The sequence below is a fragment of the Crocodylus porosus genome, unplaced genomic scaffold (assembly GCF_001723895.1).
Source record: "Crocodylus porosus isolate Cpor-Errol unplaced genomic scaffold, CroPor_comp1, whole genome shotgun sequence".
Lineage (NCBI taxonomy): Eukaryota > Metazoa > Chordata > Crocodylia > Crocodylidae > Crocodylus > Crocodylus porosus.
The window spans coordinates 64,295,608-64,321,655 of NW_017728943.1; the positions used below are offsets into that span (position 1 = coordinate 64,295,608).

A 26,048-nucleotide genomic window follows, 5' to 3' on the forward strand; every position below is an offset into this window, starting at 1 on the left:
TATTTTTCTAGGCTTCAAGAGTTCACAATTGTTTGGTCCAATCAAATCTGGGAACACTGGAGAAGTTATCACCCATCAAGGTAATTACTTTCAAGTTGAAATAATTACTCCATCAATGTTAATGGTCTTTCAACTTCAATAAAGCACTCACCTGCCGATAATCACTGCTAACCTCTTGCTCTCATGCAATTCCCTCTCTATTTAGTGGGTTATATTACAGCCGTTAGAGTGGTCACTTGTCCTGAACAGCTGCTGAATTTCACTTTGATCGGCTGTGAACCATAAAAAAATTAGTCATCTGTGTATGATTTTCCCCTAACCCATAAGCCCTTGCAGAGCTAAGGATATGATCTTTTGGCTGTAATGGGGCACTGCTGGGGCAGCCATCTTGTTTCTGGTGGTGGCTACTTTCCTCTTATTAACAACAGCACAGTAGTCCAATTAACTTTTGCCCCCTACTGCCATTTACAGCTTTCGGTCTCTGCTAAGTGGCACATATTCTGAATTTATGGCATGTGCCAGTTATAGAATATTTCATTTACATTTATCTTGCTTCCTTACAATACTCCATGGGTTTCTTAGGGATTTGACTGGGGTTTCTTAATAACTGAATGAACATGAAGAAAGAATGTATATGCATTTGCAATATCTTGTGAAAGTTTCCATTAAAATAACAACCTTTTACTGATAGCTAATATACCTTGCAATATGAGACATTGCAGTATTTCTGTATACTTAGAAGCATAAATGATTGTGGCATCTCAAATTTAATGCTAGCAAATATTGATCACTGTATTTATGGAGACAAAATCTGACACAGTATATATGTATGTGTATGTGTGTATACACACACATACACCTACATCCCTATATATACATATACATACATATATATATGAATATGTTTTATATTCTGCCTAGAGTGGAGCAATATGGTAGTTATTACATTCTGGAGAGCCATACATTGTGGGCAGCAGGATATATTGATTGATGCAGAACATCATTAGCCCCTAGAAGTTGTTTCTTTTCAATTAATGAGGTACTATTTTTTATTTCTCTATTAATAAAAGATGATCATTACTGTTGTTTACTATTTGTATTTTGATAGGATCTTCAATTTGCAAGCTACTGTCCCCATACATGGGAAGGTGTGTTAATACGTTTTAAATGGGGAGGACAGGTGAAAAAAATGGCATTCTACCCTGGACAAAAAAAGAGAAAAGAGGTCCTCCTATTGGCTGTTACTTTCTCAAGGAACTAAATCCTAAATAACTGGCAAGGTTCTTTGAGTAGATGTAGTATCTTTTATTAGACCAACTGAGTAGTTGGAAAAAATGCTTTTTGCAAGCTTTTGGGCACAAGTACCCTTCTTCAGTCATAGGGAGTCTCTGCTATTCTGAAATCTCCAAGGAATGAAAGAAGTTAAAAGTGTGACAAGAGGTCATTGAGAATGTAAATAAGTGGAAATAAGGAAAACAGAGAATGGGTAGAGAAGGGGGGGGGCACAGAAAACTCCCACTGGCAGCGACGGCACTGTTGGCAGCAGGAGCATGGTGGCAACAAGTGGGGAGCTCCCACAGGCAGCTGCAGTACTGTCAGCAGTGGTGGGGGGGGGGCACAACCAGTGTTTGGCAACCACCCGCAGACGTTGCTGGTAGTGGCAGCCAGTGGCAATCGTGAACCACCCGCAGATGCTGCTGGTGTCAGCAGTGAGGGGGGAGGTGGTGAGTGGCAATTGCCTGCAGGCACTGCCAACGGTGTTGGCAACACCTTTTCACAGGAGGTGCACTGCCAAGTTCAGTGGGGGATGGGGAGGGAAGATGGGGAAATAATGCCAAAGGTAAGCAAGGGAGAAAAAAATCCTAAATAACTGGCACCTTCTTGGTCCATAAAAACAAAACAAAACATAGTTTAATCCAGTTCTGGAAGTTTCAGAGAAACAAAGACATTTTAATAAAACTAATCAAAGACCACTCGTTAGAATATCAGAACCAGTTATCTATAAATAGTCACAGGGTGAAGGGGGTTGGAAACTTCAACATAACACCTGCTAAACTGTTTGGAAGACCCCCTGCTGCTGGAAATCAAGAGGCAGACTAGTTTTGCTTTGTGGAAGATTATGCTTATCCTCAGCTATTAATCTTGCTCTGCCAATTGATCAATAAACTTTTCATATTTGTTGGACTGACCAAACGGTCTGTTTAAGTTTTTCATCCATCTACCCCATTTAAAATTTGTTAACAGGCAAAATGGCCAAGGTGTTTACAGTTTAAGGTCCCAATTCTACAAAGTATAAAGGGAACTCATGTGCTTCTACTTAAGCAATGTTCAACTCCATGCAAGGTTTAGGACCTAAGAACCGTAATCCATGCTATTATTTTGCTCTTTTAGTTACACTTTGCCAGGCAAGTACTTTAGCATACCAGGGGCCTGATCCTGCAATTCACTTACCATAGGCACACTTCTGAGTCAAGGCAGAGTCCCAGTGATAATCCATAGGATTCTGTACAAAGCTAGGATGTTACTAATTCTGCTATAAAACTGAGCCCGACGTTGCACTTCCCATGCTGTGTACAACCCTATATTCTTCTTCTCCCCCTCATTTTCTAGTATTTCTTTTTCTATACTCCATGATTGCCCCATTTTCTTTAACTTCTTACCCCTCTATATTCTTTCTTTCTACCTTCTTCTCATATCTTCTCCAAATGTGTGTTTGTTATTACTTTTTCCAACGTAAAACCTTCATAAAAATCTCATTTTAGATGTCCTGACTTACCCTAGCATCAAATAACTAAACAACCAAATACAATACTCAAGATTAGTGGTCATTGGAAAAATAGTATTTTATATCTGTTGTGTCTGCCTCTAACAAGCTAGAATTTACCTACACTTGCTCACTGTGGTATTTGATGTATAGTAGTTAAACAATATTGATACCTTGATAGTATTATCTGGGAAATATTGACCTTTTTAATGACATCCGCCATAGTTCATCAGTTACTCCCTGCAGTACATGTCTCTTTGGAGGATGATGTAAATAAGCTGCTGGTCTCAGTTCAGTTCCTAGTGGACAAGCATTTGCTAACACCATAACCACCACGACAACTTGTATCAAGGCACCCTTCTTAGTAGACAAAGGCCATGTCTACACAAGACACTGACTGCTCATTAATAATGTGCAGTAGCATCATGTGGCAGGAAGTATGATGTGACACTGAATGGCTGCACAGTAACCCAAGTTACTGCTCAGTAGCATCACCAAATGGCTTTTAAGTGATGCTGACTGCTCAGTAGCTTGTTAGTATGTAGTAACACAGTAGTAACAAGCTACTGAGTAGTCAGCATCACCTAAAAGCCATTTGGTGATGCTACTGAGCAGTAACTTCGGTTACTGTGCAGTCATTTAGTACTACAAGTGTAACCGAAGTTACTGCTCAGTAGCATCACCAAATGGCTTTTAGGTGATGCTACAAGTACTAAATGACTGCTCACTAGTGACTGCAGAGTCAGCATCTTTTGTAGACATGGCCAAAGAGGACATAACTGTTGTCTGATTCTCTGTTGGAGGATTAAGGTATACAAGAGAGCTGCATAGGAGAACCTTGCATCTCTGTTGTTCCTCAGAGGGACTTCAGTCTCCTATGGTGCTTAATAGTGTTCAATAGTGCTAATACCCAATTCCTAAATCTAACTGGTTTGATGAGTGGTGCTCAGCCTAGTCTGTGGACTGGATCTGCCAGCAGAGCTGTGTTATTTGGCCTACAGGGCTTCCCACAGATCCACAAATTTGGCAGTGGGGAAGTAGTGGCAATTAACACTGCCACTGTTCCATCAAATTTCTAAGCCTCAGATTATGCGGCCCCATGCACTGGATCAGGCTGGCATATGGTGCTGGGATGGCAGGAATGACCAGGCACACAAAGTCAGGGCTGGGGCAGCAGACCCAGTACAGCATGCCTGGGGTAAGAGCGGTGGGTCCAATCTGGTATGCATAGGGTTGGGATAGCAGGCCTAGTACATCAGAATGCCGCACATGTGTGTTGTAGGCCCTATGCTACTAACACTTAATGGAGATTCTTCTTTAGTTCAAGGGGTAGGAACTTGGGCTTTTAGAACTGAGACTTGACTTCTATCCCCATTGGTTTCACAACATTTCAAGTGGTCAGTGATGACTTCAAGGTCCTAGGTGACCCTAGATTTGACACATTAAATTAAATAGAGCTTAACACATCTTTACAGGGAAGTAAATGGCTACAGTTCAGGGAGGCAAAGTGAATAAGTCTGTCAAGTGTTTTGAAAACCCAAAAGGCAATTCTCACATGGATTTGGAAATGGATAGAAAAGAAATCAAAGTAGAAGAGTCTTCAGTGACATTATCAGTCCCCTCATTTTTATCATGTTTTACCATTTCCCATAAAGATTTTGTTTCAATTTTAATTTTTGGTCAAACTTAAAGTAATCAGGCCATGTCCAGTGGGTTGGGAGCACGAGCACAAGTGAAAAGAACAGGTGTGACCACAGCCCTTGCAATATTGGCATCTCTCTCTCCTTTTTCCTGGAATATTCCAATATGATAAGAATAGAGTCTAACAGATTAAATAAAGGACAGAGCTCATTGCTTGCTCAATACTTTAAGTCTTGCATTGTAATACGGAAATTTGTGGGAGAGAATGACTAATGGCATGTCCCACAAGGGAACTCCAATAGAGGCGCTTTAGGAGATTAAATGATGTAGCCTACTACCCCTGAAAGCTATATTTTAAAGGGGCAGAAGTTTAATCATTGCAACACTAGTTCCTTCAGTAAAATTACATTTTAATTAAAGTGTTGCATTCACAAAGCTACAGTTACATGTATATCAGCAATTTCATGATAAAATTCTGTTTCAAAAAGGTTGTAACTTTGAAACTTGGAGCCCAGGTCTTTGCCTGTTCTGATAATTGGCTTGATCTCCTAAGGATGTCTTTCATAACAGGACACAGTATCTTTGTCTTCAGACTCCAGCTATATTGTTGCTTTAAGAACGGAAAAGGAACAATTCTAGTCAGCTATCATGGGGCGAAATTGGAAACTACTCCACTGAGTTCAACGTAGTTGCACCAGTCTAAAGCCAAGTGTGGCTGAGGAGAGAATGGGGTACGGGCATTCCTCTCCTAAAGGCAGTGTAATATTCCTATAGGAGAAATATAATATAACATAATTAGAGAAAAAAAGGGAATGAAAAAAATGGATGGATAGTCACAAAACAGGCAAGCAGAAAAAGTGGATGTGTCGTTTCTGCATTATTCAAACAACTATACATATGCTTGCAATATGCCATTTTGATTCAGGTTAGTGTTTAGGGAAAATAAAGCATTTCTGAGCCAGGAAGATAATAATTCAGTAAATAATAACTGCTAATTTAAGGGGCTTTAAATGATGTTGTTAAAGAAGCACACTGTAGCAACATTATTTAAAAGGCCATTTTGGTAGATTTTATTACCCACAATACAACCATCTTGGATGTTTTTTGTTGTTATTGGCATGCCTAGAAGACACTGTAATGCATGACTGGACAGGTGAATTCTGACACTCAGCAACATGTTAATTGCCATCTGAACAGGACAGTAGAAGAAGCCACTGACATTTTGCCATTTTTGTCATTTTAGCCATCACATTTAATATTATGTCTGGGATTTTCAAAAGAAAACAAAAAGTCAGATACCCAGATTTCCCTGAAGTCCAACTCTCCTTTGCTAACTGCACCCTACATTTAAAATCTAGCACATACTTTATTTATTTCTGTATTATTTATTTATTCTTATTCATATCAGCTTCTAGGAAACTGAACCTAGGCTATGAAGGGACTTTGCATTTATCCCAGGAGAAAGCTTTTTATCCTTGGATTGTGCAGAGGTTCACATCCATTGTCTCACCTCAAGTCCCTTTGAAATATGCCAGGCAAATGTAGTAATGCTCTTTCCTGCAATATCTTATTATACATTTGTATGGTTATTGTGGTTCATTCTAGAGGCAAGCCTGTAAAACTATGCACTCTTGCTGACCACCTGCCAATGAAGAAGCAAGCAATGCAGCTCAAAAGGGTGACATATGTAAATGACTCTGCCACTCCTGCTTTGATTTAAGTTAAGTCCCAGGGCAATCAGCCCCAGGTCAAATGAGAGGTCTCTTTACAGCCCTACAGCTGCTTGAGAACGAGACACCTCTAAGTACATGACTTCTTCAACCTGGATCCTACCCATTTATTGCCAAAAGGGCGTTTCCCAGTAAGTTTTCTAATAGATCTTATTTTTGAATGTTAAGGAGACAGTCCTTTCAAATTCTAAATCTGATCACATCACTGTCATAGGCAGTACAACAATGTAAATTATCTGAAGGCTAAAGGAATATTTAATAATTTGACATTATCAATAATTGAAGATATCTTCAATGCAACTGATAATTATTTTGACATGTAACCACATTTGGACAAAAGCTTAGGTTATTGGAGGTTGCACTGGTAGGAACTAAAGTTCAATACAATGTCAGAACCATATTAACACAACAGACTCTTAAACTGTTGAAAAATAATGTTTTTCAGAAGTCTGTGAAATACAGTAGCTACCAAAGCACACTACAGACTATTTCAGCTGGCTGTATGCTGATACTTTATGGAAAGACTATGGTTAAATGATCAGACATAATAGTCAGTTGCCAAAAAAAATATTACCAGCTCCGCCACTGATTTATAGCATAGTCCTGGTCAGATCACATAAAAACAAAGAAAAACAAAACAAAACTATATTTGTCTCAGTTTAGTCAGCCGGGAAATAATAATATTTAAGTGTCACACAGGAACTACCCTAATATTCACTTGTAAAACATTTTTAGATGGACAGCATATTAGGTGTGTAAAGGATTACAGAAGCGTATTATATGCTCTTGCAGAAGTTGATCTGCTCCTGATACTGTTGAATTATGAGTACATCTCTGTAGATATTGTAAACAAAAAATGGTGTATGCAGAAATAATGGCAACATTTATGATATGCTTAAACCAGTACTCATTTCAGCTGACTAAAAACATTCAAAGGGGACTGGTTTTCTTCTGCTCATTATAATCAATCTGTTCAAAACATAAGAGAATAAGCATTACAAAGAAAATATACAACTGCAGTTCCACAGTTAGGTAGGTATGAATAATGTCTGATGCATTTCATTTGAGGCATTCATTTGAATCTATCAGTGGTTAGACATCTAACTGGGAAGCCATCATGCCCAGGTGTAGGATATATATATTTTCAGGTTAAGTGTGCATAAGCAAGTTATGCATACTTAACTGGAAATCTGACCTCTACGTCAATGAGATTAGGGCTGGTGAACATTTTCTAATGTAAACTCAGTGTCATCAAAAAATGACAGCTCATTGGGTCCAAAATGCTTCATTCAGCAGACGTGAAGTTCAACAAACTTTTGTAGAATTTTTAAGGCCAGGCATTGAGATTTCTGGGTTCCTAGTAGGTCTGCACCACTGCCTAGGAGTCTGAGAACCAGTCTCATGCAGCTGCTCAACACAGTGGACATTCTTGTATCATTTAGTAGTGGTAGTAAACCTGATAAGAATGGCAATTTTACTGAATAACCACAGGGTCTGGCAGCTTCCACTTTACCAGAAATTTCAAATATATATGCATGAAAATAACAAAAGCAAGTCTAAAATCAATATTTTCTGCAAAGTGGAAATTGTGCTTTTAGGCCAGATCTTAGTAAGATTTGAAAATAACACAAGTCAAAGCAAGATACAAGAAACCCTGAAAAGCCAGTTTTATTATTTATTTCTTACCGTTACCGTTAGCGCTGTAACAGCTGGGGTGCTAAATGTTGGATCACTCCGTTTCTCTTGATAGACTACACGATACTGGGAAATGACCCCATTGGTAGACATGGGTTGGGTCCAGTTCAGCAGCACAGAGTATGCACTTGTAGCTTGTGCCCAGGGGGCTTTCATGCCCCGAGGTGCAGCTTCCAGTGTTTGCGCTGAAGTCCACTGACTGCCTACCGAGCCCATGGAATTCTGAGCTCTGACACGGTATTCATAGGTAGTGAATGGCTGCAGTGCATCCGAAGCATCAATAAATTCCAACGCTCCTTCTGACCAGATGAACAAAAGCAGCTCCTCTGGAGTGCCTACAGCACGCCTGAAATTCAAATAAAACCATTCCATTTAAAACTTAACCACAGCCAGATAGTACCTGATACTAAAGTACAAATCCTAAACTCAGAATGTAATAGTGAACAATATAGTTCTTTACGCACTGTACAGGCAAGGAAATCCCTGCTTAATTTTTTGTCTTGGAAATATTCCTTTCTATCTGCTATCTTTAGTATCCATCTATATAGATCTTCTATCTATGTTCAATATATATGCATACACATGTGCATGGCCTATAAAATATATAATAGTGCAAAGCTGTTCAACTTCTGAGCGCAGAAGTTGTGTCAGGGGCAGGAAGCAGAAGCTGGAGGAGGGATGGGGAAGCCTGGAGACCTTGGCAGCTACAGCAGGAGAGCAGGGGGATGGAACCTGGACTGGCACCTCAGGGGCTTCAGGTTAACTCCTTGGGATCAGCTGGTCAGCCCTGTAATAGTGTGTAGTGTATACTGTATATATATACACACCACAAATGAACTTTTACAGCCAAACCCTGAGGAATTCTGAACCATTTCAATGGTGATTACAGGAAATTAGTGCCTCTTTTATAATGAAGCCCCTGCTAGGATCTCTGTCTAGAGAGGAAGGAAAAAGGTAGACATTCGGTTTCAAGACAGAGTTGCCAAATCATTTCTGTTTTGCTAGGTATAAAAAGGCTGGCCTGGACTTAAGTCCATAATATTTAAGGCTATGAGAAATCTCAGTGAAGACTGCTGCCCTGTGCAGGGATTTAAGTGTTTTCCTTCTTTTAACTGAAAACTTTGCCTTCACTATAAATAAAACCACTTTCTCCCTGCATGCCAGCAAACAAACAAGCAAATTACATTATCTGAGACTTGTACCACAAATATGGTAAATTCACAGGAGTGGAATTGGTCTGCCTGGTTACCAGGTGTCATCACTACTCCACATGCACACTGGTTGAAGAACATTTCTTTGGCAAGAGAAAATCTGTATTTCAAATAATTCTGTCTGTTCTCATTTACTTGCATCAACCTCAGTTACTACTTTTAAAGATAAATCTCCCCCCTCCCAACAAACATCTATGCTTTTAAAACTAGCAACTAAGTGCTTGCAATATTTTCCCCTTAGGTTCCATTGCATTTATAAACATAATGAATGTACTACTCTTGCACGCACATACACATGCATTCACGTGCACATGCAGACATGTACACACACACGCTAAATTTTCTGCATACAGTGTCACTAGGATACAGAAAAGATTAAACTTATTGATACTGTGAATTGATTTGTGGTTCTGGGTGAAGAGGAGTGGGGCAGACTTTCTAGTAGTTCTCAAAAACAACTGAAGCAGGAGTTTAAGAGGAACAGGAAGAAAGAAATCATACCCAAGACCCCCTAAATCAATGGCAGCCAACCTTTTTGGCTGGCATGCCACAAATTAGCCCCACACCTTCCCCAAGTGCCACTCCAATTTTCTCCTTCTGCCCAATCTGCTGCTCTGCTTTCTGCTCCCTTCCCTGTGCTCCCCGTCCAATCTGTTGCACTGCTTTCTTCACCTTCTCCAACTTGACATGTGTCCCACATACAGACTGCCTATGCCACTTGTGGCACCCATGCTGCAGGTTGGCCACCTGAGCCATACTCCATCCTTGGTCATGTGTCCCAAAGTATGGCATCACTTTGGATTTTTTGCACACTTTTCTCCATGGTGAAGTAAAATCATATGCACAACTCTCACACAAACATCACACACTGTACTCATCAATGTAAAGGCAAAGGTTGCAAAAAGTGACTCTAACCTCATTTTAGTTTCTCTACCAGAGGCACACGTACCAGAGTCTGTGCTCTGGGGGGGCAGCAGAGGCTGAACCAGGCTGCCTGTTGCACTGGAAACAGCTGGTTCTGTACTGGCAGTACCAGTGGTAGTGGCTGCCATTCTTGCACTCCCTGGTGTCCCAGTCATGCCCTCCCCTCCTCCCTTCATTACACTAGCGCTCTTCACTACCCTAAATGATTTAATTTCTTCTTGCCACAGCCGGTACCAAGGTGATACCAAAAACCAAGATTTTTAAGACCCATCAAGATATACCCTTGGCTGAGATGATATAGTTGGGGATGGTTTGAGTGGGGGCTGGACTACATGACCTCCAGAGGTCCCTTCCAACTCTTATTTCCTATGATTCTATGATAGATGCACTGGTTATGTGCTACAGCTAACTTCTAATTCACATGGACACAATTCTTGTGTCTTACTTACCTGTAAAGTATCCTACACACTTATACTCAGTTCTACAAGATAATATGCCTAAATCCCTGTCCCTCCTCTCAATGTATTTAAAAATAAGGAATGTTGCACAGAAGTGAAAAGTGGTGATATTTTAAGTGTAATAAAGGTGTCTTTAATACCCGGTATCTGGGCTTGCCTAGCATAGCAATTCAATTAATTGTTATAGCACTTCTTCAAATTTACAAGTTCATTTTTAGTAACATTTTAGAAATTCTGTGATAAACAGCTTCTTCACACTGAAAGATCAAATATGCCACCAACCACTAGCTCATCTACAAGCAAAGCTGAACAATGTAGTCTGGTTAAGTATTTAGATCTTATTACTGCTGAATATTTAATGAATGAAACTTATGGTTAGGTAAATGATTCCATCTGTGGTGCTAAAAACCAGAATATCTTCATGTATGAATAAACTTTGAACAGAAGTGCTTGAACAGTCTGTAATCATTTCAATCGACTTAAGATTTAGTATGCAACTGCTCATTTAACTGGAAGTGTTTCTTATGTACAATGAACTGCATAGGAGAAAAGCATTTTCAGGAGCTGAAAGCTGTCTCTGAAGCTGCATACTGTGATTTGCTGCCCACGCTCATTTTAGAGATGTTCAGATGCAGTTATTTTTATGAGGGCAAATTCTCCCCACCCCCACCCCAAACCTGAGCCTGAGCAGAAGTAGTGAGGAGAAGGAATTCTTCCTGCCAGATGGCTACACAGCTATATCCAGAGAGCTACAATAGTGATCACAGCACTTGCCCCTCATCTGCCTTATGTGGCAGGGAAAAATCAGTGAATCTGTGCAGTTTTGGCTCCATCAGCTACACCTCTGTGGCCATGTTCAGAATGCCCTTACAGAGCCATCACTCCCTCTAAGACCAAGAACAGAATGTAGTTGTTCACATTGTTCCCAGGCTAGGAAAAAATCACTGTTCTGGAAAGACTGAGGGATAATATCCCCAAAAGTTATTAAAGGGACAATGCAGCTCCACAGTGCTTCCTAATATGGTTTTTCATATGGTGCACCAAAATAGCCCTAGTTATTACTGACTTGCAACACATACATATTTTGTTTTTCATTTTTATATTGTCCTCAATATACAAAAATAAAATGAACTTTATGCTCATTAAAACAGTCAATCAGATCAAATTTCAGAATAATTGCAGACAAAAGTGGTAAGTGTGAACCAAATCCAGTGGTTTCCTATGTCAGCACATCTATCCATGGAGGTCTTTATACTTACACCACTGTCTGAGTGTCTGGTAAGTTACACACCAAGTTGAAGTGTTACTGAATATAAAGGTAAGGGGCAAAGTCATGTAATATATACTGATCTGGCACTCAGTGGTATGTAAAATGAACATAATTGGAGCCACAAAAAGAGCAACTTAGAGGTGTCAACAGAAGGTGGGCATGTCCTGTATCTTACATCCTCCTGTTTCTTTTTCAGCTTGACCTCTTATTTTGCCTATGCTCTAAATTATACTTATTTGCCTATCCACTGAGTGCCAGGACAGTGTGGATTACACTATTAATCTCAATTACATCTTTTATCTAAATCATGTACTCCTACAGAGTTTAGCTCAGGGTCTTTCAAGGAAGATACTCCTACTTAAGCTAGATCTGAACCAGGCCTCACCTATTTCTTATCTTACAGGTATTGCTTTTATGAGATCAATTCCCAACCACAAAGCACTTGCTGGTGGTGAGTGAAGAGCAACAGCTGGAGACCCTCTGATGGTCACATAGTGCTGTTTTGCTTTGTTTCCAGTTATATCTGAGTAGCAGACAAATAGAACTGTTAACTTTTCCTGTTATAGTATCTTTCCATTATAGCAATTTCTATAGCTGTCACAGGGAAGTTATGTAATGATGAATGGAAAAGAGAGGAGCATTGCATGATTGTGAATGAGAAGGGATGTTTTGCATGAGACAATATTCAACTGTGGTTCTCACCAAAAAAATAGAGCACTTTTCTTCTCTGTTCACAGTTGTTTCACAAGTGAGAAGTAAAATATTACCAAACCCCTAACACCACACTTTTTGTCAGAATTACAGAAAATTTGTAGGCATTTTTAGGAGGTTTCAAGTAGTCCAGCTTCTGCAATTTTAATGGAAAGATTTGCACACACTGCTCCCCAAACATTCAGTGCTTTGAGTTAAATGAATTTATTTGGTGGAGATACAGCAAGGAAGAGGCAAATGATGAAGAAGAAATTACATGCCATAACCTCCCCTGGAAACACTGCAGTATTGTTGTTATAACAATATGAGGCTATGTATAGCTACAAAATGAAAAAGAACTATGTGCTTACATCCCATTTCTGTCCTTACAAATTTCTGATTTTTTTTGCAGCTATCTGAGAAAGATTTGATATTGTTGTTGTCTAAGCACATTTAAACTTCAGCTGAAATAACTGCCAAGTGATTCATGCCTATGTAGGTGAATATAACGATTGTATCTGGAGCCCCAGTGCGCCATTTTCATTTCACTTTAAATAAAAAACAAAATGTATCTATGTCAGTCAGTGCCCTTCTGCTGTACTCAGAGGTATCAAACAGGCTACAATTATGATTGTGAAGTGATTGTGTCACATTGGAGGAAGGTTTATTGCTTTTGAGTCTGCTAGGCAGTAACACATTCTGTTTCATATTACTCTTTATATCATTGTTTGGCTGTGACTAGAATAATCAAATGCCATCAAATGCTGTCAAATTCAATTTACAGTATTTTTCATTGAAGCAGGCTTTCTGCATTATATTTCCTGTTTTCCCTTTCTATGGCTGCCATGGAAAAGCAGCTATAATCATCAGCTTTATTTACAAAACCAACAGAGTGAAGCCACGTCGTGGACTATAACAAATACTTTATTTCCCTTTATACATAGATTAAATATATTTTTTCCATGAACAATTAATAGGGAGCAAATGAAAAAAAGTATTTAAAAAGAAGAGGCATTTTTCGATGATCTGTTAATATTTTTAGGGCAAGTGTGAATTTTCTTGACTTATTCTTACACGATCTTAAAGGCAGTAAGGAATTTGGATTGCTCACTTTCAGAAATATGTTCTCCTTCCCCACAACTGCAATACAATTAAAATATCCCAGGTACACCCAAAGCTTTTGAAGAATTGAGACTACAGGAAGCCTGAAGAGCAAGTGTAGGAGATTTTGAGAAGGGAAGGTCTGGGACAGAACTTGACACTCCAACTTCAAAGATTTCCACACAGATTCCCTATGCATTTGGAGCTCAGGTTCCACTTATTAGGTGCACATGTAGATGTAGGCAGTAAACGGTGATCTTACTCCACCCAGCTCAAGTTCCTTAAAAAAAGTTACTAAAAGGGATGGGCAGTAGGACTGCGAAACTGCACCGTTCCATTTTGCCTTGAGTTTCGACAGTTTGACGGAACAGTGTTTAGTCTCAAATTTCATTTTGAGTCGAAACAGCTGTTCCATTTTGTTCCATCAAAACAGGAAGGCTGTTTTGACACTGTTTCATGTTTCGCTGGGGATGGGGAATCAGAGCAGCTAGGCTGACTTCCCATCCTCAGCGCTAGATCGCGCTGGAGGCAGGAGGCAGCCCAGCAGGGTGCGATCAAGCACAGGGGACGGGGAAGCATCCCCACTGGGCTGCCTTCCACCACTGGTGTGATCAAGCATGGGGGTCAGGGAAGCAGCCCCACTAGGTTGCCTCCTGCTCCCAGCGTGATCAAGCGCGGGGGTTGGGGGAGCAGCCCCGCTGGGCTGCTTCCCACCCACTGCCAGTTCTTGTACTGGGGATGGGAAGTCAGGCCAGCTGGACTAACTTCCCATCCCCAGCCTATGGTCAAAACATTTTGACTCTCAAAACGTTTTGATCAGCCTCATTTTGTTTCAAGGCTATTTCAACAGCCTTCATTTCATTCCAGTTTTGCTGTTTCAACCTCAGAATAAAAAAAACCTGGTATTAAAAAAAAAAACCCACAGGGAAAATTAAGTGGCACAGGTCACACTCCTGGAATGTGCCCTGAAGCAAACAGAGGCTGGGTCCTCCAGAGAGATACTCTGCCATCTAGCCAGAGCATCTCTATGGTGCCCCTGATGCACCAGCATGCTGCTTCAGTGTGCTGGAGCAAATAGGAGCAGGGCAATGCTGCAACAGTGACCCAGACCCAGGCTCCATTCCAGAAAAGTAGAGATATAGGGGAGGGAGGAGGACTGTGTGGTTTCTGGGTGGGGTATGGGGTGTGTGGGTGCATATATGGGGGTGTGTGGGGTGCATGAGGAGTGGTTGGGGTGTAGGGGGATGGGGCAGGTTTTATGGTCAGGGTGTAGGGGGATGTGGGTTGGGTTTTATGGGGTTTGTGGGTGGATGTGGGGGTGGTGTGCGGTTGGGTGGAGCTTCGAGGTGGGCTGCAACATGCCACCCTGCACCTCCTGCAGTGCAAAGCCCCCAGCACTGGGAGCAGCTGCCAGCTGGGCTGTCGGGGCCATAGCCTGCTATAGGCACAACCCCTTGGTGGCGCAGCACCGCCTGATCCGGGGTCTGCACATGGCAAACAGACCCATCCCAGCCTCACCTGCCCCACTAGTGGGCACCTTTGGACAGGACCGGGAAGGCTTCTGGCACCACCAGCAGTACCTGTCCAAATGCATGTGCTAATGGAACAGGCCAGGCTTGTTGCTATTGCCAGTGGCTGTGCATTACAGAGGGTGGGTGGGGGGTCAGACGTATGGCAGCCCCCCCAAACTGCCCCCCAAACCCCACATCCACAACCCCCCCACAAGGACCTCATACACCTACCCACAAACCCCACACACCTCATATCCCCCTACCTCCACACAGCCAGCCACACACCCATCACCCCATAACCCCACCCCCACAAACACACTCACGAACCCCTACACACACTCCTCCAGATGGATAGGTTGCATATTTGAAAGAGCCACCCAGATACCATGTGAAGAATTGCTGCAGTGCAGAAGGAAAACCCACATGAATCACACACCACTCGTTATAACATATCACCCCTCCCTCAAACCTATACAGAAAATCCTCAAACAACTGCAACCCATACTAGAAGGAGACCCAATTCTTAAAGAGATCTTCCCAGAACCACCCATCCTAACCTTCAAACAAGCACCAAACCTTGCTAACCTCATCACTAGATGCAAACTTCCTACGACCCAAAACACACCAAATGGATCCAGACCACATCATGACAAATGTAAAACCTGCCAACATATATCCACCCCTCCACAATTACTGCATCCCACACCAGAACCATCAGCATTCCTGGATCTTACAGATGCATGTCCAGAAATGTAATATATCTCATTCAATGCACCAAATGCCCTAATGGAAAATATGTAGTAGAGACCAAACAACAACTGTGCAAAATGAATGTATACCGGAAATCTATTAAAGACAAGAATACCCAATTACTGGTGGGGGACACATTTCTCACAAGAAAAGCACACTGTCTCCAATCTCTCAGCTCTAATCCTCAAAGGGAACTCACAAAGCACAGACGTACCTATGAACTTCACTTTATCAACCTCCTGGATACAAAAAATCATGGACTAAATATAGACATTGGATTTATGACACATTATCACCTGCCTAACATCTGCCTCCCTAGGTACCTCTCCACTATTTACCAACTAAATTCATTTCCCTTCCTCTGTCCCCCCAGCTCCCTCTGCCTGTCTCTCACCCACTGACTACTCAATTTACATCTTCACTAACTGGATTTCTTCCATGCATACTAGCCTTTGGCTTCTTTACTATTCATTACATCCAGGAAGAACACACACCAACTGGAGATGCTTCCTCAGCCTGACAAAGGGTATTTAAACCCAAAAGCTTGCTAAGAAGAATGTTTCCAACTATTTGAACTGGTCTAATAAAAGATATCAGATTTACCCAAAGAACCTTGTCTACCAAAGCATATAGATAGTTAGAATTTATTTTATTATCATGATAGAGGCATGATAATAATTAAAGCTTCCAAATTGCTTTAACATCATAAATATATAAATAAAATATGCCCAACTGGTCTCTCTCTCTCTCCATATATATATAATGGTGTTTTATTTTAATCATGGAATACCATGGATTTTGGGGTATTTTAAAGAGTAAATTTGGGATTTTTTTATCAGAGAATTTGCAATTTTTAAATAGGGAACACCAGGATTCCTGCTAGTGAGGCAAGTGGCAGGACCCAGGCAGAGGACCCTACCCAGGTCTGGCACTGGGGACCCAGCTGGAGGTCAAACAAGGTGGCTGACCTCCTGGCCATTTGGGACCAAGAGGACATGCTTTGACAGTTCAAAGCAGGCCACCACAATGAGCACATCCTCCAGGTGATAACTGCCCAGGTGGCAGGGTTGGGTCACACATGGCAGCAGTGCCACATGAAGGCCAATTGTGCAGCCACAGCCCACTGGTAGCTGGCCCAGAGGTGCAGATGGCTTTGCTACAGTGCCCATGCCACAGCCCAGGTGGCTGTGTGGTCCCCATCCAGGTCTGGCAGACATGCAGACATAGGACTGCAGGTCCAAGAGGATGGATGTTGTTGCAGGTGGCAGTAGATCACAGCCAGGCAGCTGCCTCTATTGCCAGACTGCTGCAGTGAGTAGAAGGTGCAGGGGCCACTCCTGGTCAGGGATGCTGCAGCAGTCTAGCTCGCAAAGGGGGCTAGTGTCCCCATATGTTAACTGGCCAGACTTCAGAAGCTGCTAGGAACAAGTAGCCCCAATCTTCTCTTCAGGACAGTTTTTTATACTGCCGGGGCCAGAACAGGTGCTGGCCCCAGCCTCTAGCTCCCCCTGACTGTAGATCCAGGAAGAGCTGAGCACGGTCAATTTGCCAGAGGTGGCACAATTTGCCCCACACCAAAGTACATGTTCAGGCACGTGTGCTGAGGTACAAATCTCTGGCATAAATTTGAGTTAGTGCTATATGAGCTGCTGCAAGTCCAAATGCCTGCATGTGTGGATATGCCCTGTGTGTCCCTAGCTACATATTTCCTATTTTTGACTTCTTTCAACCTAGTAAGCTAACCATGCCATGGCTGGCTTAAATGAATACTACCACCTTCCCAAAGTAAAAAAAAGCATCTTTTTCACATGATATCTTTTGTCTAATAAAGTTTAGAAAGTATTTTGCACCAAGTTTACAAGCATATTTCTCCATTCAGTCCTTCTACCTCATTTTCTCCCATTACACATAGAAAAAAATGAAATCTCCAATTTCAAGTCTGTTTTATTTATTAGCATTAAAAGTATTGTTCCCTCTTTCCTTCAGCCTTCTAGTTTTAATCCTTTTCCTTTCCAATTTTTTCATACCCCCAACCCCAGATACAAGCTTGCCCTGTACTCCTGCTGAAATACCATGTCAGTATTGTATTCATATTTGTAATGTACTATGCTTGTGTGTGTGCGTGTGGATACAGTATCCTTGTTAACTACATTGTTCCATCATTTTTTACTGCATGAGGTTTTAGCTTTTTTTCTTTTTGTCCATTTCAAGTGATTCTTTTCACTGTCCATGTATCTGTCTAGCACTTATGACTGTCCAGCCTATTCTTCTGGATATTCCTCTTTGCCCTTTGCTGAAAGTTTATATTCAGATTATTCCTCAGTGGTTGCCACTTTTAAAAGTCAACAGGAGTTAGGTGTCTAACTTCTACTTATACATTTGAAACCATTTATCAGTCATGGACTCTGGTTTTCCATAGTCATTTAACTCATTTCCAGATTCCTCAGACAGGTTTGGCAAAGGATCTTGAATATATTGCTTAGAGAACATACCAGTTAGAACAATTTCCACAGTTTTAATGAATATCATATTTATCTGAATCCAAGATCAGGTTTTTATCTTCAGTCTACATGGCAGGGTGAGGAGGTGGGAAGCCTCGTCTTAGATTCAAGTACTACCAGGGGAAGGAGGCTACTGCAGCCCTAGCTGCGGGCCTGGGGACAAGGCCAAAGGTGAGCTACTGTCTTCCCCTGACTGGCTCATGCATCAGTGGAGGTGGGGTGTGGTAAGGGGAATGCAAGGGGGTAGGGGCATGTGGGGGAGACTGTGTGGTGGAGGGGGACATGTTGGAGAAACCTTCACAGTATGGCTTTGAGTACATGGGAGATGAGGTAAATACAGTACACTATCTGAAAAATGTTGCCTTTTTCTGCCTTTATAAAATGCATAAATTCCTGTATGTCATCTATAATCACTCAAAGAGGTTGAAGATTAACAACATTAGTGCAACTTGTCCAACCATAAACAAATGTCCTCCTAATTTAACTTTCAAAAGGATGGACTCTTACTATATGCTATATACATTTCAAAACACTGTTCATCCACCAGTATGATGTGGGCTACATAAATGCTTTTTCAAGAGATTCATAAAAAGTCTACCTGTGTATAAAGTAGTTGGTTATGATTCCATTTGGTTTCTTAGGTGGTGCCCATTTCACTTCTATAACTGCAGATCCTTTTGCCTTCACTATAGGTGGGCTCAGTTCCTCAGGAAGTGCTTCAGCTGTTTTTGCATGTGTCCTAGTGCCTACTCCACAGGCACCTGAAGAGAAAATTAAAGGTCAGAGTTTTCCACAACAATACAATTGACATTTTAATCATCTAATATAAGAAATAAAATCATTTATGAATCTAAATATGTCAGTATTATTTTCACTGAACAAAAGCAGAAGCTTTAATTAGAAATGGTAGCCATAAGTTAAAACAAAATGTAACATAATTTTTTTAATGTATAAAAATGAAGAAATTAAATATTAATTTTCCATTTAAAAATATTTAAGAAGTCTTTTAAACACTGCCTGTGTCCTATTACCTGCCTATCATCCTGTTAACCTGCCTAGATACAGCTCTCTGATCTCTCCTTTTATTTTTGTGGAAATGTAACAAAACTACACACTGTAGGAAAATGAAGGACAGTAAAAATAAAGGAGGAAGTCTGAAATTATGAAGACATGAGTAAGACTTACAGAAGTTACACTTTTGGCCTGATTTTGCTTCCACTAAAGTCAAAGGTAAAACTGTCTTTAAGAAGCATAAATTTTGTATAAGCTGAGTTTCAGGACCGAATGTTTCAGAAGTTAGCACTTTCATAGAATAAACAATGAAAAGCAAATTTCCATGTAGAAAATGATCTCATACCTAAAAGAAGCATTTTGCCTTATAAGTAAGACCTCAGTGTACATAACTAAGTAATCACTTCAGTGGAGATATTGCTGATTTATGCCTGTGAAAGAAAACCAGAACCAGCTCCCATGTGTTACATCAGAAGATATACTCAGGTCAGATTGAGTATTCCCAGTGCTTTTAAATACATATGCACTTCATTCAATATATTCCAATTTTTTGAACATTTATCTTTATCTTTCTAGGCCCACTGTTAGTGCAATAGACACCACTAAGGCAAAGATTTTGTTCTATGCAGAGCAGGTTTTTGTTTTTTTTAAAAGAACAGGATATTTAAACCCTCTTTACAAAGCATTTGAAAAAATGGGATATGTTCCCCAAATACAGATATTTTAATCTCTGTTTAAAATATTCATGACATAATATAGAAAAATATATAATGCTTCACTTAGTGCTAGGGTTTACGTTTATTGGGTAAACATCTCGCTTCAATTTAGAAAGAAGATGTTATTTATTTTGCTGACCTGAACCTATTTGGCAAATCTGTACTCTTTGATGATCACACTAGTGAATTATTTGAAGCCATCTTACCATTCTGGCAACATTGTATCCTTATCTCATACTGGGTGTATGGATCCAGGTCATCCATAAGGAGAAACTGAGGCTGACCTACTGGTCTTACCAACTGGGAAGGACTGCCAGCATTTAGTAAGACATTATACTCCACAGGTATACTGATGTTGAAAATCCCTATTATGGAATAAGAATACACAGCAATTATCTTATAATACTAATAGTGCAGTACTAGTGTAAGAGTAATAGTGTAGGGTGGCTTCTAAGAGGTACTTTAATATTAGCAACTCTGAGCTCAAGCCCCACTTGGGATTTTGTCCAATTTCTGTTTAAGGCCAGGTAAAGTCATTACACTTGTATAAGTGATTAGAAACTGGTTTAAATCCATAATGGAACAGAAGTTCAGCACACATAGACCAAAAATGGCAGAACCTGATCTAAGATGGACACCCTGCATGTCCCTCACCCCCCCCCAATCCCAGCAAAGGGTGAATGTGTGTTCAGTTCACTACTACTTTATTCTAACCACATACCGAAAACCTTGCAACTTAGATTGATTTCACCTCTGGCTTTTTAAATGTCTGTACCTAGCCTTAGAAATAAGTATCATTCAAAACATATATTAAAAAAAAATCTGTCAGCAGTTAAAAACATGAAATGGTGTGTAGCAGTATCTTTTATTACACCAACTAAATACATTCACTAATAAAGGATATCGCCTCTGACCCAAGAGCTGTGTTTATCTCCATTTCTTAGACCACCATGGCTATAACATATACTCCTGGAAGGGTGTGTAACACTTCTGAAGACAAATCTGAAAAACTGATACATGTCCATGTACTGATTTCATGAAAAATTACTTTTAAATAAGCCTACTGATATTAACATCAAGTGGGATGCTTTCAATCTCTCATGCTCATGCTGCCCCACTTTGCATGTATACAGAAACATTCACTAGAATGGAGCAGAGGCCAAAACCCAGATATGCCATCTCCCAGCTGAGTGTTCTGCTCACCAGGTTACAGTCGCTGTCTCTAGCTCCATAAAGGTTTAATCTTTTATGAAAAGTGGAGCAGCAATAACTGGACAGATTTAGAGTATGTGACCCCAGAGTAGCCCTTGAGGGCACATCCCCACATGTATTTCCCTGGGGACAAACAGGAGCAGCACATAGCTGATGCTTTATTTCTGACACAGGGATAGCCCAGTATCAAAAAACCTACTGTGCTGCAAATTAGCAGCACAGTAAATGCATGCACATGCAGCATGTGTGGTTTGCAGTGCCATACATGGGTTTGCTGTGCCACAAACCACATGTTCATGATAATGGGAATGTGCCCTAACGGTCATTCTAGCACAACAGCACTCTCCTGGGAAGTGAGTGATGTGGGTTCAAAGCACCTCACATAAGGAAGGGCACTGAGTTAACCAAATCCTAAGTTAGCATTTTAGCCACTGGACTACTTGGGAGAAGAAAGACAGTCTTCAAGCACTTTTGTGAATCAGTCCTTGGTTATACTTTTTTAAAGAACTCCTGAAATCAAAACTTGTCACCTCCGGTTACGTTGAACAGTTTAATACAAATGGCATCTCTTTTTGATTTTCCAGTTTAGGTGATGAACAGAGATATCAATTATCCTCACAGCTCTGATTCAGCCAGTTCCCACTCTTCTGAGGCTAACTCACAGAGCCACCTAGCTCTTTTCTTCTTTCCTCTTCCCTCCCCCAGAGGAGGTCCATATGCCCTCCTCACTAGTAGAAGAGGGGAAGACATTCTGCAGCCCATTATTCTTTAGTTGTCCTTTAGCCAGCTCTGGCCCTCCAATCCACTATGCCAGAAGGGGAAGGGGTGGGGCTTGGCAGCTGCCATCTTGCAATCTTTCCTTTACAGCATTTTTAGAGGAGAGAAGAGCCTGGGCTTACATAAGCCAAAACATGGTAACAAATGTTTTCTAGTGTAAATCGACACGTGTAGAGCACTTCCTTTCTTCATTCCGATGCGTTCTACCCAGCTCTACAAAGACCACAGTGTCTATAAAACAACAGCAATAGATTTCAGAATACTGTGTGTGTTTTTCAATTCTGCAAAACATTCTTACTGAAGAGAGATTTAAGAAAATAAAAAAAAATAAGCATATATTTACATGGTGTTTAAAGTGAAGTGAAATCATTTTAAAATATGGCTGAAAAAAAAGAAAGCAAACCACATTTCCAAAAACAAGTGAAACTACTTCTGCTGTTTTTGGTACTGAATTTGTATCCACCTCTATCTGCAAAAGGCACCAAATACTAGATGCCTGACACTGGATGTGTCTACAAGAGACACTAAAAGTGCAGTAGACTAATTCTACTGTGCATTAGTGCACCATGGCAAAAGTCATGCTAATGCACTAACATGCAGTAGAACTAGTCTGCTGTGCATTAGTGTTACATAAAAGACATGTGCTGGTGCTACTGCACAGTAATTCAAATTACAGCCCATTAAGTTAGTACCTGTTATTACTTAATGCCCTGTAATCATGGTGCATTAATGTACACATAGATATGCTCACTGTTAGGATTCCCTTAATATCTTACTAGCAACAACTTAAATATTCCTCACACATAACAAGGCCATTGTTCCTATGCAACCATAATTAACGATTTTCAGTGGCTCCATTATTCTTTAGCTAATGGCAGAACAATTTAATTCAATCTTTAGAGAGAAACTTTTTTTGATTAAGTAAACAGAGGAAGCTTTTGCAATCTCCAACTATTTCAAAGTGGAAGAAAGAAAGACAAGACAAATTCACAAGTGAAGTTATTCAAAATAAGATAATTGTAATCATGGCCCTTAATATTGGGATTGATATTTCTGAGAAAACTTCAGGATAGTTGTATCTGTTTGTGGTATATAAAATAGGCCTATTGTTAATCAAAAAGACAGTTCTCTGCAATTTGCTGATGACATGGAAAGTTCATAAAGTGTTCAGTGAACTGTATATTGCAGCTTGTACATTCTAGAAGGTAACTATCAATAATTCAAAATATAATATTGCATCTTGATCTGAGGCTTAGCAACTATCATGGACAAAGCTGTGCTGGTACTGCTGTTCTGAGAGGTTTAGTGTCAAGTATGACAGACAGACAGCAACAGGAAGAAACATAAGCTCCATATCCTCACTGCCCATATGCTAAATGCTTTGAGTTCAGCATGCAGGGATAACAGAGGAAAGAGAAATAAGAGACACTTTGGATGTTGCCCACAGATCACCAAATTAACTTTAAAAATTCAGACAAATAAAATTTTGAATTTCAGGAGATAATATAAGAAGTATTAAGAACATTTCAGGTATCCACACCTGTCTAAGATGAACTGAGTGCAGAAGAACCAAAAGAACTAAAAGAAGATCTTGAGGTAAGAGTTTGAATTGAGGGTAGAACAGCTCAAATACTATTTCAGTCAGTTGAAAAATCCTCAACGTTGGATGGATGTTTCAGAAATAACAGGACAATCTTTTGTAAAAATTCTACTTAATTCACTACAGTTCTTTAGAACAGCTGAAGCTACAAGTTAGCTTGGGAGCAAATCCAGCAGAAATATCTAAATTTGGTAATACTCACAATACCTCAGCTTCCAAGGATGAAGATAATACAATCTAAGGACAACTGAACGCAGGCTTTCCAAACTTAGCAAAGGAATTTTACAAGCATATCTACTTCAAAATAAGTGTTTTTATTGAGTCCAGTAATAAAACAAGATTTGAATATAAAGGCTACAAAATTATTTTTAAAAAACTTAAAAGTTCTCACAACAGCTTTAATTATAACAGAAATACAAGGCCAAGACATGTTTCAGGACTTTAGTTCTGATTTTAACCATGTTTGATTGATTGATTACTCAGCTTCATTTATTGCAAGCCAACTATCAGCTTAAAAAAGATTGTCTGCTCAGAAATATATCAGTTTGTTCAGACAAAGTAAATGTCAGCTGTTTTCTGAAGTGGTGAAGCTGAAAATTAGTTTGCTGGTACCAGTAATGTAAGTGAATGCAATTTCAGTGCTCTGGGACAGTCTACAATGAGACAATCACAGCTCCAGTCATATATGACTTTATATGTATATGTAAAGGAGAATATTTATGCTTTTCAAGTCATAGATATTACAGAATTCATTTTAGAAAACTAGGATCATTATATGAACTTTTTCATATTTGTAAGTTGTTCTTTTATACTTGTTTAAAAGCATAATGCTGTAATGCCTAGTTTTGTATCATGACTAAACTCTGTCCATTTTTAATAAAATGAGAACCTCATATATTTATTATAAGGGTGTTTTTGAAACTAAAAAGCAAAATGACTGCCCATGCTGTGTCTGTGACAAAATGGGAAACTGTGCAGCAGTGGGGAACATGGATGATGGCATTGTCATATACACCCATCAATTTGCATGGAACACATGAGATGCTAATAAGCTTGTAAACAACACGGTCATGCAGCTATTAGCACGCACCAAAGAAGAACAGTGTTCTATCATTCGTTTTTTATAGGCCAAAGGTGTGCTGCCTAGTGAAATTCACCATATAGTGGTGGCTCAATATAGTTGTAACTTTATGGCTCAACAGAAGGTCTACGAGTGGGTAGAGAAGTACAAAATCTCAGCCACATGTCCACAGTGGATGAATCCTAGGCAGGACATCATAACACAGCCATAATGCACTTCAACCTGGGGAAGGCCTATGACCGAGTTTCCCATCAGTTCCTGTTCAAGACACTGAAGAAGATGGGTGGCCCCTGCAAATTTTGTCATCTGAATAAAGATACTGTACACCAATGTGAGCAACAGGGAGCTGGTAAATGGGTTCCTGACAGTGCTGAATGTGATGGAGTTGGGCATCTGGCAAGGCTGTCCACTCTCCCCTTTGCATGATTGTCATGGTTAAAGGTGATGGTGATGAGCATGTGGATGGGTGGGTGCACAGGAGCACAGATGTGCAGTGCAGTTATTGTAATGGGAATGATAATGGTGTAACTGTAAAGGTGTGAGTTGGACTGTTGAGTGAACCATATCAGTCACAAGAAAGATTGGAAGCGATGAGTGTGTGTATATTCTGTATATTACCTCACGTACCTGTTCACACGCATGATGTAGCCAAACGTTGCACAATGGAGTTGAACTTTGTAATGTTGTCCTGCATTATAACTATTTTGTGTGTGTGTGTGTGTGTGTGTGTGTGTGTGTGTGTGTGTGTGTTTTATTTATTTATTTTTGTAATTTTGTCTTGCATTATGGCTTTTTTTTGCAAAAACAAAAACATTAAATAAAAAAAATCAACAGCTATAATAAAGGACAGCACTGCAAAGTTTGACTCATGCCTGTAAACAGGTATGTGACTATTCCTGAACCAGGGGCAGAAGCAGGTGTAAGCACTGGCAGTATACATGTTATTTTGCATGTAAGCACTTGTAGTATCCATGCTGTTTTGTTGGCAATGGATCAGAGTTCACATTGCACCAACCGTCAGTACCTGGTCCACACCAAACTAATAATCCTGCTAGCAAACTGAATTCTGTGACCTTTTTGAGGAATCCTAGTGTCATTGCCACTGACCACCCAGATGTTGTGCAGCCTTATGGCTTTCATACCATTGGGCCTCCACTCCGAATCTTACAACTTAATGTTGAGGGTGTGTCAGCTGCTAAGCGAAGCCTAATTAGTGTGCTTGCTCTCCAACTTGCTGTCAATACTGCATGCCTACAGGAGATGCTCATCCCACCTGCTGAAGCAGGATGCTACAAAGATGAAAGAATTGACCTGCTGTCTTAGACTCCACATCTGAAGCATGGCCAAGCATATATGTGCAGTCTGACATCATGGATGTATTCCAGATGATGTCCACCGACCTCTG

The 26,048-nt window shown here is 40.3% G+C and overlaps 1 protein-coding gene across 1 annotated transcript in view; it reads right to left on the bottom strand.

Annotated features, from left to right (window-relative positions):
* The window catches only part of USH2A (usherin), a 652,515-nt gene that overhangs the window by 86,592 nt on the left and 539,875 nt on the right, over positions 1-26,048 (bottom strand). Inside the window, exons 58-60 of the mRNA XM_019549473.1 lie at positions 20,180-20,338; positions 18,845-19,007; positions 7,822-8,176 (exon numbers count right to left, since the gene is read on the bottom strand). Of these exons, the coding sequence (XP_019405018.1) occupies positions 7,822-8,176; positions 18,845-19,007; positions 20,180-20,338 (677 nt within the window). The remainder of the gene's footprint in view (positions 1-7,821; positions 8,177-18,844; positions 19,008-20,179; positions 20,339-26,048) is intronic.